The 13,859-nt window shown below is 50.4% G+C and overlaps 1 protein-coding gene across 1 annotated transcript in view; it reads right to left on the bottom strand.

Annotated features, from left to right (window-relative positions):
- The window catches only part of ABCA13 (ATP binding cassette subfamily A member 13), a 396,806-nt gene that overhangs the window by 151,776 nt on the left and 231,171 nt on the right, over positions 1 to 13,859 (bottom strand). Inside the window, exon 43 of the mRNA XM_045052108.1 lies at positions 6,328 to 6,568. Within this exon, the coding sequence (XP_044908043.1) occupies positions 6,328 to 6,568 (241 nt within the window). The remainder of the gene's footprint in view (positions 1 to 6,327; positions 6,569 to 13,859) is intronic.

Below are 13,859 nucleotides of genomic sequence, written 5' to 3'. Positions count from 1 at the left end.
CTGTCACCACAGGGCCCGACGTGGGGCTCGAACTCGCAAACTCTGAGACCATAACCTGAGCTGAAACCACGAATCAGATGCGTAACTGACTGAGCCACCCAGGCGCCCCTACATCACGTCCTTCTGATGCGCAGAGCCCGGGGCCAATGGGGCAGCTGAGGCTGAACCTCACGGAAGCCTGGAAGGCTAGTGGGCCACGTTGGGACGTCCAATCACCACCCCGAGAACAAGCGGGAGCAACTCAAGGGCCTCCAGCAGGCCCTTCGGGTCCCGCCCCCTCATGGGGTGAGGAGCGAACATGGGGTGCTCAGCGGTGCCGAGGCCACGCTGTGGCCTGTGCTCACGCTGCATCACCGTCTGCCAGCTTCCCCAGGGACTGCCCTGGGCCAGCCTGCCTCCACCCTGAACAAGCCCAGAGTCCCTGGCACCTCTCAGTTTCGGGGTCCCCAGTGGGGAGGGGGGAGTCCTGAAGCCCTCTGCAAACAGCAATCAGCTGGCAAGGCGTTCAGGATAAAACGGAGCCGGAGGCTTGGGTCACAAACTGGTTGGTGAGGACCCGAACCAGTGCAGACATATTCCCTGCACGCGGCTTTTCCTCTCGCAGGTGTACCAAACAGCATGTCGGACAGCTGTCACAGAGGCTTGGTCACAAGCAAGCACGTTCCTCCGCCCCACAGCTGGCCCCCAAGGCATCCGAGTCAGAGACCTCTGGGCTACAGACTGAGCTGCCAAAGCCCCAGGTTTTCTGGGCTCGCAGAGCACAAAATCTTCTGTGAGCCACACGGGCGCTGTCTGCTCCCGTCACTCCTAAAAGTGACGGAAGAGAATCTCTCCAGGGCATTTTTTTTTTCATTTGTGTTTTCATGAGGATTTGCATGCCTCAAGAAATGTTAAGTAAATTTAATGTAGGCATATAACTGCATTTTCTCAACTCTTAAAATTTGAGAGGCATGAGGCTGTACTGAGAACGGTCAGCGCACTGATAACAGGTTTCCAGGGACGCCTGGGTGGCTCAGTCGGTTAAGCGTCTACTCTTGACTTCAGCTCAGGTGATGACTGCAGAGTTCATGAGTTCAAGCCCTGCGTCAGACTGTGGGCTGACAGCACGGAGCCTGCTTAGGATTCTCTCTACCCTTCCCCACCTCACACGTGTTCTCTCTCTCAAAATAAATAAATAAACATTTAAAAAATAAGGAAATGAAATAATAATAATAATAGAATTTCCATGTACCATCAAAGTCAACACAGAGATAATGCACCGAATGGTTTTTGACAATCAGGGGCGCCTGGGTGGCTCAGTCGGTTAAGCGGCCGACTTCAGTTCACGTCGTGATCTCACTGCTTGTGAGATCTAGCCCCACGTCGGGCTCTGTGCTGACAGCTCAGAGCCTGTGGAGCCTGCTTCAGATTCCGTGTCTCCCTCTCTCTCTGCTCCTCCCCCACTTACACTGCCTCTCTCTCCTTTAAAAATAAACAATAAAAAAAACAATAAAAGAAAACAAAAAAAATTAAAAAGAAAACTACATGCAGGTCTGACTTTAAAAACCTGTTAACCAGGAGTTAGGCTAAAGAGAAAGTAAGGAAACATAATGAAAATACTATGTAGCACCCCATGGAGTTCACCCATAAATGTTAGAAAATGACAATCTGCCCACATTTGAAGCAACAAAGCGGGGGGAGCCATGGGCTGTGTGTGTGCATGTGTATATGCACCTGTGTATGTCTGTATGCGTGCACTTGAGTATGTGTGCATGCACGTGTGTGTGCGTGCGTGCGTGCACGTGTGTGTGCACGTATGTACGTGTGCACATATGTATTGCGTGCTCGTGTGTATGTGTCCGCGTGTGCCTGTGTGTGTGTGCACCTGTGCACGTGTGTGCGTGTGCGTGTGTGTATGTGCATCTGCAGCAAATCAGGAGGAATATGAGCAGTGAACAGCTGTTCTACACAGGATATCGTTCCTGTGCTAAGATTCACACGGTGGCACTCAGATTCAACACAGACAGAGCCGTCATGTAACGTATCACCCACTGGAGGACACTTTGGGGAGTGAGCAGGACAGGTGTAGTACGGATACTGAGAGAACAGGACTGCTTTCCCGAGCAAGCCAGGGCACATGGTCGTCCTGCCGGGGAACCTGGTACACAGGAGGAAAGAACAGCGATCTCAGGTGAGAGCAGTTGTACTGCCAAACAAGGAGCTGGTCACCCCCCTGCCCTTTGATCTGGAGCAGGCACGAGAAATGTGAGAGAACCGGAAGCAGGAAAAGTTTCCTTCTGTATGGACCACTTCTGGCAACATCTTCGTTTCTGCCTCCTAACTAAGGACACGACTACTCTACCGAAATACAGACTACGAAAACATACTCCCGTTCCTTCTGCTGAGTCTGGAACGAAAGGACAGAAGAGGGGCGTTCGGAATCTCCTCTGGCTCACGCACCTGTAGCAGATGGGGTTCCACCTGCACCATTCTGAGAAATGGAAACAAACACACGTCCACCGTGAAAAGACGAACTCTTAGAAATGGCAGAAAATACTACAATATCCCTCACTCATCTCATTTAACGTTAATTACTTCCTTAGACGCCCCATGTCCCAACACAGCCACACTGGGGTTAAAGATTCAACATACGAAAGGGAGGGAGGGGATTGGGGTGGCATACACCCATGGGGCTGATAGCGGCCACAGATCCTCGGTGGTCCGTGGCCTGCCTGACAGCGTGGCTCTAATCTGGGCCTCTGTCTCGGCACAAGCTTCTCCCTGGGGGTGTGTCTGTTCACAGGGTGCCAAAGGGCAGCAGAGAAGATGCCCCTGTGACTTAAGGATTATCTTGAGCTGAAGGCAAGTGAGAAGCAGATACAAGAGAAGCTCTCTGAGCTCCCCCCTCATTTGCCTAAAGGCAGGACACAAATTTGCACGTGGCCCCTTGTCTCCTCTCTACCAGGAGAGACACAAGGCAATCACCAGCACCAGCTCCAGGCCTTTATCAGCCCAGATGCGCACAAGAGGAATCCATACAGCAAACATTGCTATATAGCCCTGTCTGCCATTCGTTCCTTTATATATTTCCCTGCGCACAGCTGGCCGTTCCTAAAGCTCAAAGCCCTTTTCGTCTTGTCACGTCTCTAAAAGGTTATGGTTCCTGGGGGTGCCTGGCGGGCTCAGTCGGTTGAGCATCCGACTCTTGATTTCAGCTCAGGTCATGATCTCACGATTCATGGCATCCAGCCCCACATCAGGCTCTGCATTGACAGTGAGGAGCCTGCTTGGCCTCTTCTCTCTCTCTGTCTCTCTCTCTCTCTCTCTCTCTCCTCTCCCTTGTGCACGCTCTCTCTCTCTCTCTCTCAAAAAATAAATAAACAAAATAAAATTCAAATCAAATCAAATATCTGTAACTCTCAGGCTCCAAATAATTTTGGAATGCGTGACTTTGATGAAAAATGAATGCTGGGAGAGCAGGGGCAGATGTTTTCAGATGAAAAATAGAGTGGCCAAATTAATAAAGCAGCAGAGAATGGTTTCAATCGACTGGAAATGGACCCCGTAGAACGTGCAGCATGTGACGTTCTCACCTGCCTTAGAAGGAAGGGGTGAAGGGATGAAGGCAGGACGGAAGAGGTGAAGAGGCGGGCAGTCCGAAGGCATGACGATGTGGAACATGCTCGCACAGGATGTGTGGCGTTCGATATATTCAACACACTGGGTGAAATTTGAAATAACCGAGAAATAGCTGGGGACATTCAATCTCAACAGCCACCAAAGAGCTGCCTAACAAAGCAGTGAAAGTCCTGATATGGCTATAAAAGGGATACTGAAAATGTGGAGAAATGAGTTCTCCCTCCACCAAGAGCTGCACGTGGCATACAGCAGGCGCATAACACATGCTCGTGACTAAAAGAATCAATGACTCCATGCTCATATATGCTGTAAATTGGTGCACATCGATACGAATAATTTGGCAATATCTACCTTGAAACTGTGGTTGCCTGTTGCCCCCAAAACTTCCAATGGCGATGTATGATAATAGAAACAATTAGCTCCATGAATCTGAGCAAAGGGATTCCTGCAGACCTGCCTGGAACAGGAAAGCTATGGCGTGCCTGTAGGCGCCCCAAAAAGAGATTATTTACATAAATTATGGCACCTCCGGGCAACGTGCCGTGGCACAGCCTGAAAATGGGTGATGTGGTTTGCGCCTGATTTACAACAAGAGGTACACAGATACGTTATTTATTGAATAAAAAGGCAAACAATGATGAGTGTTTACAGTGGAATGCCACTGTCATAAAACAATAAAAATGCATGTGTTAAAAGCATTACGTATTAACATGGGGAAGACCATAAACCACTAAGGGGTATGGTGGATAGTGCTGGTAGGATTACCTGTGAATTTTTTTTATTATGATTTTGGCGAGCCTGCATTTTCTATTTTTTTTTTTTTTGAGAGAGAGCACATGTGCACACGTGTGCTGGGGGAGGGGCAGAATGAGAGAGAGAGACAGAGAGAGAGAGAGAGAGAGGGAGAGAGAGAGAGAATCCCAAGCAGGTGCCACACCGTCAGCACAGAGCCCCACGCAGAGCTCTGATCCCATGAACCATGAGATCATGACCTGAGCCAAAATCAAGAGTCAGACGCTTAACCGACTGAGCCACCCAGGCGCCCCATTTTTTTTCAAGAAACACATTTTATGGGGCATTCTATCCTTTCTGTCCATTCACGTCAAACACTTGGGAAAAGAAGAAGAGGGCAGGTACGTAAACTAGCTAGCCAGAAGAGAGAGCCCACTTGCGGAAGGAATATTGGGGACCTCCGTGCACGTCTCCGAACAGAACCACTGCAGGATTCTCTTTTTTGAGCTAAAAACCTGGACTCCATGGAGCATAAAAACACACCGAGGAAAAAAATATAATTAACCAAAGGACACAGAAGCAAACGGAACAGTTTATTATCGATTCTTCCTTCTGCGTCTGCGTTTGTTTAAACTGAACTCCAAATTACACTTCATTGTAAAAGTGACAAATATTAGCAGGCGCTAAGAGTCTGGCTAATTAAGCTCGTTATTTTAGTAAAGATAAGTATTTGACGAGGGCAGAACTAATCGCGCCCTCCCGGTTGCGCGAACCGTGTGCAGCCTAGCTAATATGCCAGTGCCCGGTGTCTGCCCCGCCCCCGAGGTACGTAAGCCCCGCCCCCTCCAGGTGTGTAAGCACCCCCCCCCCCCCAGAGAGTTGTTCCTGGTCAGCCCTCGGGGTGATGCTGTTACCCCGGCCACTGCACCCCCAGCTCAGGGCAGAGAAGTCATGCTCAATCTTGGGGGAACCAGCCACCTGAGGGACAGGCGCTGAGATGCTCAGGTCCCCCTCTCGGGTGCCCAGTCTCCTGTCAATAAAACAAAACCCCTAGAAGCTCTGACACCATCCTATGTAAATTCATCTGGCTGCAAAACTCGGAGCGCTCTGAATTTCTTGGCAGCAAAGCTGGACTGAATCTAGCCTGGGGGTGTGCGCGGGCTCACGGCCATACAGAGAGAAAAGTCAGACATTTCTCTGCAGGGAGGGCCCTGCAGTTCCTGGCTGCTGTCCCAGAGCAACGCTGGAGGGTTCTGTGAAACACAATAATCCCCCTGATCTGTGGCTCTGGAAATGGGAGATCCTTCCCACAATTCTTCAGGTCAGTAGCGGCCTGAGGCAACATCCTACAGCATCTCCTACCTGGCGCATTTTATCATCCCAAGTCCTCACAAGAGGGGTGGGTGCAGAACAGTAAGATATTTAAAGAGACAGGAGCGCCTGGGTGGCTGAGTCAGTTAAGACACCAGTCTTGATTGCGGCTCAGGTCATGGTCTCACGGTCCATGAGTTCGAGCCCCACGTCGGGCTCTGTGCTGACAGCTCGGAGCCTGGAGCCTGCTTCCGATTCTGTGTCTCCCTCTCTCTCTGCCCCTCCCCTGTTTGCTCTGTCTCTGTCTCTCAAAAATAAATAAACGTTAAAAAAAAATTTTAATAAGAATAAATCAACTTAAAAAAAGAAATTTAAAGACAGACCACATTCATATAACTTTATTACAGTATATTGTTATAATTTTCCTATTATTGCTGTTATAAGTCTTCTCCTGTGCCTGATACATGAATTAAACTTATTGTGTGTATGTATAGGAAAAAACGAGGTATTTACAGGATTTGCTACATTCCATGATCTTGCCCTCTTGAACGCAGCCCTCCAAAATCATGAAACCACACGTATATTTGCGATTCTTAAAAGCTACTGATATTCATAATCCATCCTGACATAATTTGGAAGGGAAAGGGAGTGGGGGAGGTTTCTTACCTGAAAAAGTAAGCTTCGGCTGTGTCATAATGGCCAGGTGTTAGTTTGAGGGGCGGGTAGTCAATGGCCAGAGGCCTCACCATGAACAAGCCCATGGCCAAAGCCACGAAGAGGACAGGCAGCAGGAGGTCGGAGAGGGAGCTCTTCCAGGCCCGGCGCGTGTGCTGGAACCGCTTCACCAGGAGGGCCCCTGCCTGAGCCAGAGGCCACAGAGGGCGCGGGGTCCCGGATGGGGCGCCACCTGCAGAGACAGGAACATGCAGTCAGCCTGAGGCCAGGGCCCCCCCCCCCAACACTGCCCGGGTCTGCGGATACCTCCAGAGGTTTACGATGGCTCCGGAGGCTAGTAGCACAGGGGCCCCCCGGTTCCCATGCTCCTCAATGAGCGCGGACACTCTGGAAACGTATGCGCACAGAACGCCTGGGGATGTAGCAGGGCGAGGACGGAGTTCTCAAATCCAGCTTTTGCAGCAGGCTCGAGCTTGTTTTCACTGGTTAAAACGCAGTGTGCTCCAGGAGCACGGACCCCAACAAGAGAGCAGTGGGACCCATGTCTCCAGGCGGGAGTGTGTGCGTGGGAGGGGCGCAGACTGGGCCGTCCCCCTCCGCCGTCTCCCTTCTCCTGTCTTTTACTCCTCTGTTTCCACAGCCGGGTCCTTCCAGAGGATGCCTTAGGTCCTGTCCAGATCAGGGCCAGGAAGAACCATCCCCCTGAGCCCCTGCACCAACCCCCCTGCCTAGTAGGGGTGTCCCCAATGGAGAGGAGGCAGGCGCGGCTCTGGGGGCACCTCTGCAGCTCCAAGTGAGCCCCCTTGACCCACCAGGCTTCAGCAACCCGGCCCTCCCTTCCTCCCTCCGCCTCTCACAACTCGGAGACCCACCCCCCCTTCGCTCAGAAGGTGGGGCTGGAGGGCAGGGCATGAGCATGCGGTGGATGCCCAGGTCACCTTGCCAGGCCCCCCGCCCTGGGCCACAGACGTGGCCGCAATCAACCTGTCCAGTGCGGGCCGACCGGCTGGTGCCAGCAACTGTCACATCCAGTGTGAGGATGACAAAACGAGGAAAAGGAAAGGCAGATCCAGGGACCACAGCCCTAATCCTCGTCCAAAGGACAGACACAGCCATGCCCCATGGTCTTCCTCGCAATTCCTTCTGCAGGGCTCCAGAAAACCCAACAGAAACTGTTTGAGGAGGAAGGTGGCCTTCTAAGAAGACAGTTATGCTAAATTGATCACACTGCCCACACATATCAAATTGAAATACGATTAATAAAAGCACAGCGAATACGTTTCAAATCCCCAAAGAAATCATTTTTAAAGACGCTCCCATTTGGAAAGAGAAATTATTTGCAATAGCGGTGAGCACAGAGCTGTGGAGAAGCAGCTGGGGATACAAATGCCTTCCTGAAATAACCCCCTCCCTTGTCCGACATCACGTTGTGCCCAGGATGCGGCGGGTAGCGGGCTATTTTTTGTCCTCAAAAAAGACATCACGTAGGGGTCGCGCTAAAAATGTAAAGAAATGACCGAACACAAGGCGATCGAGCGTGGCAATCCGTGTGGGCAGGGCCGAAAGGACTGGTGCCAAGCAGGCGGTCTGACGTGTTTAGGGCAAGTGAGACAACAGTCACGGCCGTGCGGACGGTCAGGCACAGCCAGTGAGACCTCCATCAGGAAGTCAGTTCAGTCTGCCTCCCGGGCAGAATCAGATCTGCCTGACCTCGGACAGCACACGTCACCTCAGACATTTCTGGTCACCGGACGTAGGGTTTCTTTCCACGTGTCAAGCACGTGTCCGTGACACCAGCTGGGTGGCCTACCGTCCAACTCACTGGGGGCACGACCTCCCTGCAGTATCAGACCCCGCGGGCTGAGGGCTCAGTCACACAGGCCTACCCCTCCCCCACTCCAGACGCCAGACGCCAGCTACCAGTCCAGGTTGTCCCCCGTGCTTACGAGCCACTGACTGTAGATCAGAGGTTCCCATGACCCGAGCCTTGGGTTTGACCGACGTGCTAGGGTGGTTCACAGAACTCAGGGAAACGGGTCCTCACGTGGGCCAGCTTACAAAAGGGATACGACAAAGGCCACATACGAACAGCCACGTGGAAGAGACGTGTGCGGCGAGACATTCGGGGAGGGACATTGTGCTTTCATGCCCTCTCCAGTATATCCCCAACACCTCCACGCGGTCACCTACCTGGGCTGAACCCCTTACTATTGAGATTTTGTGGGGCTCTCATCATGCAGACATTCCCTTCATTACCTCCGTGTCCAGCCCCTCTCCCCTCTCCAGAGGATGGGGGACGGGGCTGAAAATGCCAAGCTTCTGATCGGCTCGGTCTTTCTGGTGAGCAGCCCCCCCCCCCCCAACTTGAGTCGTCTTGTCGGAACAAAAGATGGCCTTAGTGTTCTTATCACCTGGGAATGTACTAGGAGCCCTGGTCAGGAATAAAGCCAAAGACAGATCCTAGAACAACAGATGCTCCCCTGCTTTTATCACTTGGGAAATGACAGAGGGTTCAGGGCCTCTGACCCAGGAGCCAGGGGCACGGACAGATGCACATCTCTTGGGATCCCACAAGACCCCACAGGCGAACGGAGAAAATCTGATGTTTAAGGACCAACACGTGGGATATTAACAAGGCTGGCGTATTCTGTGAATGACTGTGCGTGGGAGCAGAAACGTGGGGGTTTCTGGAGGTTGGAGGGGGTTGGGCACCGGCTGGTGAAGCGCCTCCCAGACACTTTCGGGACCAGGGATTAGATTCCACACCAACTGGAGCCCGTCAACTCCAGCAACCAGGTGAGGAGATGCACAGTATTATAACCAAAGTGGTATTTCATCCTTTCACCAGTGCGGCTCTGATGAGGGTGGGCGGTGGACACGGCAGTCAGGCAAGCCGGGCTATGACTCTCATTCATCGGGGGGGGGGGGGGGGGGGGGGAAGGTTAGAAATGCTGATTCCCAAGCCCCACCTCGGACAGAATCACATCTCCACATATTCAGAGACTAAAATGCACTTTTAAAAAATAACTTCCTAGCGGGCGCCTGGGTGGCTCAGTCGGCTGAGTATCCGACTCTTGATCTTGGCTCAGGGCATGATCCCAGGGTCCTGGGATCAAGCCCCGTGTTGGGCTCCACACTGACCATGGAGCCAGCTTGAAAGTCTCTCTCTCCCTCTCTCTCTGCCCCTCCCCCACTCATGCTCTCTGATTGATAGATAGATAGATAGATAGATAGATACAACATCCTAAGAGATTCTCATGGTCAGCTGGGTTATAAAATGCATTGGTCAATGGTGATTCACATATAACTCTCGCAGAGCAGTTATGAAGTCAAAGTGACCTTAGTGTTAGAAAAGGCATATTATTGAATGCAGTTTGATCCTTTCTCATATAGGACTAGAAGTATAAATATAAACATATTCATATATCCTGATCATTCTGTGAGAGTGTAATGCTGGATACGTCCACCTGGGGCACTCTGTATGCAGATCTAGCAGGAGAACTATGATCTAAGTTAAACTAACGTAATTGAGATGTTCTGGGTTGCTGGCCGTCCCCATTTCCAAAATGATCCCTGAGAAAGCCATTTGATTTCCTCACTAACCTTTGGCTAAGGAGCCCTTTCTCTCACACAGAAGCAAGACTCACTCTGTTTAGAATCAAGAGGAACTGAAAGGTCACTGGTAAGCGTGATGGCTTGTGACCCCACCAAAATCAATGACACCATCATTGTCTACCAAAAGCCACACCTCACAAAGTAGCCTTTTTGTCCCCTAGTTTTTAAAATATTTTTAATGTTTATTTATTTATTTTGAGAAAGAGAAAGTGGGATAAAAGCAGAGAGAGAGAGAGAGAGAGAGAGAGAGAGAGAGGGAAAGAGAATCCTGAGCAGGCTCCGTACTGTCAGCACAGAGCCCGACTCGGGGCTCGAACTCACGAACTGTCAGATCATGACATGAGCTGATATCAAGAGTTGGACGCTTAACGGACTGAGCCACCCAGGTGCCCCGAAGTAGCCTTCAAGTGGCATCTTATGACAGTCGCATCTAGCTACCCACACTCAGCTACCTACCAAACTATGCACCTACTCAAATACGTCTGCAGCAGCCAATGGCTGCAAACACCTATTTACATCAGGGCAGTTTCTGTGTATGCAGCCAGGTGCACAGAAAATGGAAACAGAACGTGGCTTTCTGGGTGTTGGAGTCTACTTAGTAAATACACCTGCTGATGGAGGAAGAACACAGTCAGAGAATGGCCCTTTATCTGCCCACTGGCTTTGCTCAGAGAGGATCAATCACAACAGCCACTGGGGGGGCAAGTGGGGGAGGAAGCACTGGACTGGAATCCAGTCTCAGCCGCCAACGTGTTGGGTGACTCCTGGAAATTCCCAGCCCCACTGCATGTCACTTCCCTCAGCTGTGAAACAGAGATTTATATTCTCCCTCTAGGTAACGAGGATTCTTATTACCACACTTATGAAACTAGCAGAACAGGTACAGTTTGACCGCCAGCCACTGTAAATGTTCATCAGACAGCGGGATAAGCCTGTGGGGAAAGGTGTTTCTCATTATTAAGAAAAATAAATCCTCCCCCACTTCCCATGCGTTAACTGAACATAAATGGGGGAAATAAAGGGCTAAGATAGTTTATAGTCATGAATCAACCACCAATCAAATATTCATGGCTAAACTCATAAAAGTATTCACATGAATAATTTAACAGACAAAATTAAAATGCTGGACCAAATTGTTATGAATTGTCTTATTTGACTTACGAGTGTAATTCTATTCAAAGAATCCAGTGACATCCATAACTAGGCATTCTCATTTACACTGACCCTCAAATTACTTAGAAAAAAATGTCCAGAGATTTTTTTGGGGGGGGGAGGGGAGTCGGTGGCTTCAGTGAATACCTTAAAATATCAAGGACGCAGCATGCACCCCAGAATACGATCTCCACGTTGCTGAATACATCCGAATGTTCTTGAAGCTTTTAAGATAAACCATCACAAATGTAATGCCTTCAAGTCCACTTTTAAAAAATGAATACCCCAAACAAAAAAACGGGTGACTTAGCAGGTATGAGTGTGTAGTTCATTTAAAAATCTACAGGGGAGGGGTGCCTGGGTGGCGCAGTCGGTTAAGCGTCCGACTTCAGCCAGGTCACGATCTCGCGGTCCGTGAGTTCGAGCCCCGCGTCGGGCTCTGGGCTGATGGCTCGGAGCCTGGAGCCTGTTTCCGATTCTGTGTCTCCCTCTCTCTCTGCCCTCCCCCGTTCATGCTCTGTCTCTCTCTGTCCCAAAAATAAAAATAAAAAACATTGAAAAAAAAAATTTAAAAATCTACAGGGGCACCTGGGTGGCTCAGTCGGCTGAGTGTCCGATTTCGGCCCTGCTCACGATCTCTCGGCTCATGAGTTCAAAGCCCTGCATCGGGCTCTGTGATGACAGCACTGAGTGTTCTTGGGATTCTCTCTCTCCCTCTCTCTCTCTCTCTCTCTGCACCCCTCCCCCACTTGCACTCTCAAAATAAATAAAACATTTAAAAAATAAAAGCAGGATTTGCAGACCACAATAACGCGACTTGCAATGAAACAAGGAACGCCTGTAAACAGGTAGATGGGTGTCAACACTGGAAACGTCTGTGGGAGAGCCCACCACGAACACCAGCGTCCGGGGGTCCCAGCCCTGCCTCGCACGAAGACCTCCCACACCTCAGACCGGCCGTGGTCTCTTGGCTTCTCACCTAAAACACAAAAGGCTGGGACGGGCCATGGCTCCGTGCTCGTGCTGGCACAAGCTGATGTTGTACGGCATTCGCACGACTCACGATTTGCCTCATTCATACCATTTGCGGAAGAAAACCAGCCACACATCGAACGTCCTCTTGTTAAGAGAGGTAGGAGAAGGGTTGGCGGGGGGGGGGGGGGGGGGCGCAAAGAGGAAAGGAGGAAACAAAAAGAACGAAACGAAAAAGAAGAATAAAGGAAGATGTTTTGTGACGGTTGTACGTTTAATGATATGACAAAAATCCAAAATAGGATTATTTCTTAAATATTAAACGTGGTGACACAAAAAATATACAAACTTCAAAACCAAACTGCGTTACTGCAATCTTGGTTAAATATTCTTTCGGAAAGAACATTATTAATTGTGATTAATTGTTTTAAAAGCTAAGAAGGAGAGGCTATATTTATCTAAACTGTTTTATTGATAATAATCTCACAGCGATGTATCACTCGACCTTCAAAATGCTTTACCTGCTCGTTTGTTACAACAACCACATTGCTCCCTTTCATACATGATTTTGATTTTTTTAAGGGCTCTTTTTTGTTGTTGTTAAGTAAGTTCTACACTCACCTTGGGGCTCGAACTCATGACCCAGAGATCAAGGGTCAGTCGCACAGGCCACGGTCTGAGCCAGCCTGGCACCTTCATACGGGATTTTTACATTAAAAAAAGAAGAAAAATCTAGGTAGAAGAATTTTCTGTTCACCTCCAAAGTTTTCCCAATTGCTAAACAGGTTAGGGATCATTTTTCTGTTACTTTCTCTTATTTTCTTTTAGTGTGTGCACATGCATGTGAGTGGGGAGGGGCAGAGAGAGAGAATCCCCATCAGGCTCCACGTTCAGTGCAGAGCCCAACTCCGGGCTCGATCTCACGGCCCCAGGATCCTGACTTGAGCCACAATCAAGAGTCGGACACTCAACTGACTGAGCCCCCCAGCGCCCCGCTTTTTCGATCCTTTAAAAAGCACAGTGATTCACAGCCAAACGATGAAAAGCATCAAGGCAGGATTTCACTCTGGAAGAGGGCTGGGCGTCACGCCCAGCCACATCATTTTTCTGGAATAGAGATGGCCCCAACTCCTTGGACGGGATTCAACATGCCTTGAGGAGACAGTGACAATGTTCAGGGAACTTATGCTCTGTGGGCAGGTCACTCAAACGAGGGGTTTGGGTTTTTTCTTTCCAACGCACCAAACTCAGGTCTTCCTGCAGCCCCTGAATGGCCCCAACCTGGGGTTTAAAACCCACGCTCCCTCCAAAGCTCTCCTGGGCAGTCAGGCAACGGAAAGAAGGCTCCTCTCTGCCGCACCTGATCCTCCTTCCAGCCTCGGCCCTGCTCTCCGGCTCCGCTCCCATCACACTGGGAGGCAGGGTGGACAGCACGCGGTGTCTGGGCTCTGCTGAAGGTTGGCTCGAAGGGCTCCTTTGTGAACAGTGAGCAACGACATGCAAGGGGGGGGTCCTCGAGCTGGTGTGTGGCACATAGTGAGGGTCTATGGATGTAGCCAGAGAAGAAAGCTCCCCATTGCCGAATCTTCTCTTAGACGGTGGCCCTGTGCTCACCACCCCCACTGTTCCGTCCTCATCGTGTGTGGCCACCTCAAGGGTCCAAGCTCAGTTCTTCTGGCAAAGCTCAGATCTGAGAACACTCTCCGGCACTCAGAAGGCGTTCAGAGCCGTCTGATGAATGAGGAGCGGACGGATGTGACCAAATGTTGTCTTCGGTGCCCTCA

Source organism: Felis catus, chromosome A2, assembly GCF_018350175.1.
Source record: "Felis catus isolate Fca126 chromosome A2, F.catus_Fca126_mat1.0, whole genome shotgun sequence".
NCBI lineage: Eukaryota > Metazoa > Chordata > Mammalia > Carnivora > Felidae > Felis > Felis catus.
The sequence above is the reverse complement of the archived record's forward strand: the minus strand, read 5'-3'. Positions and strand labels throughout refer to the sequence as shown.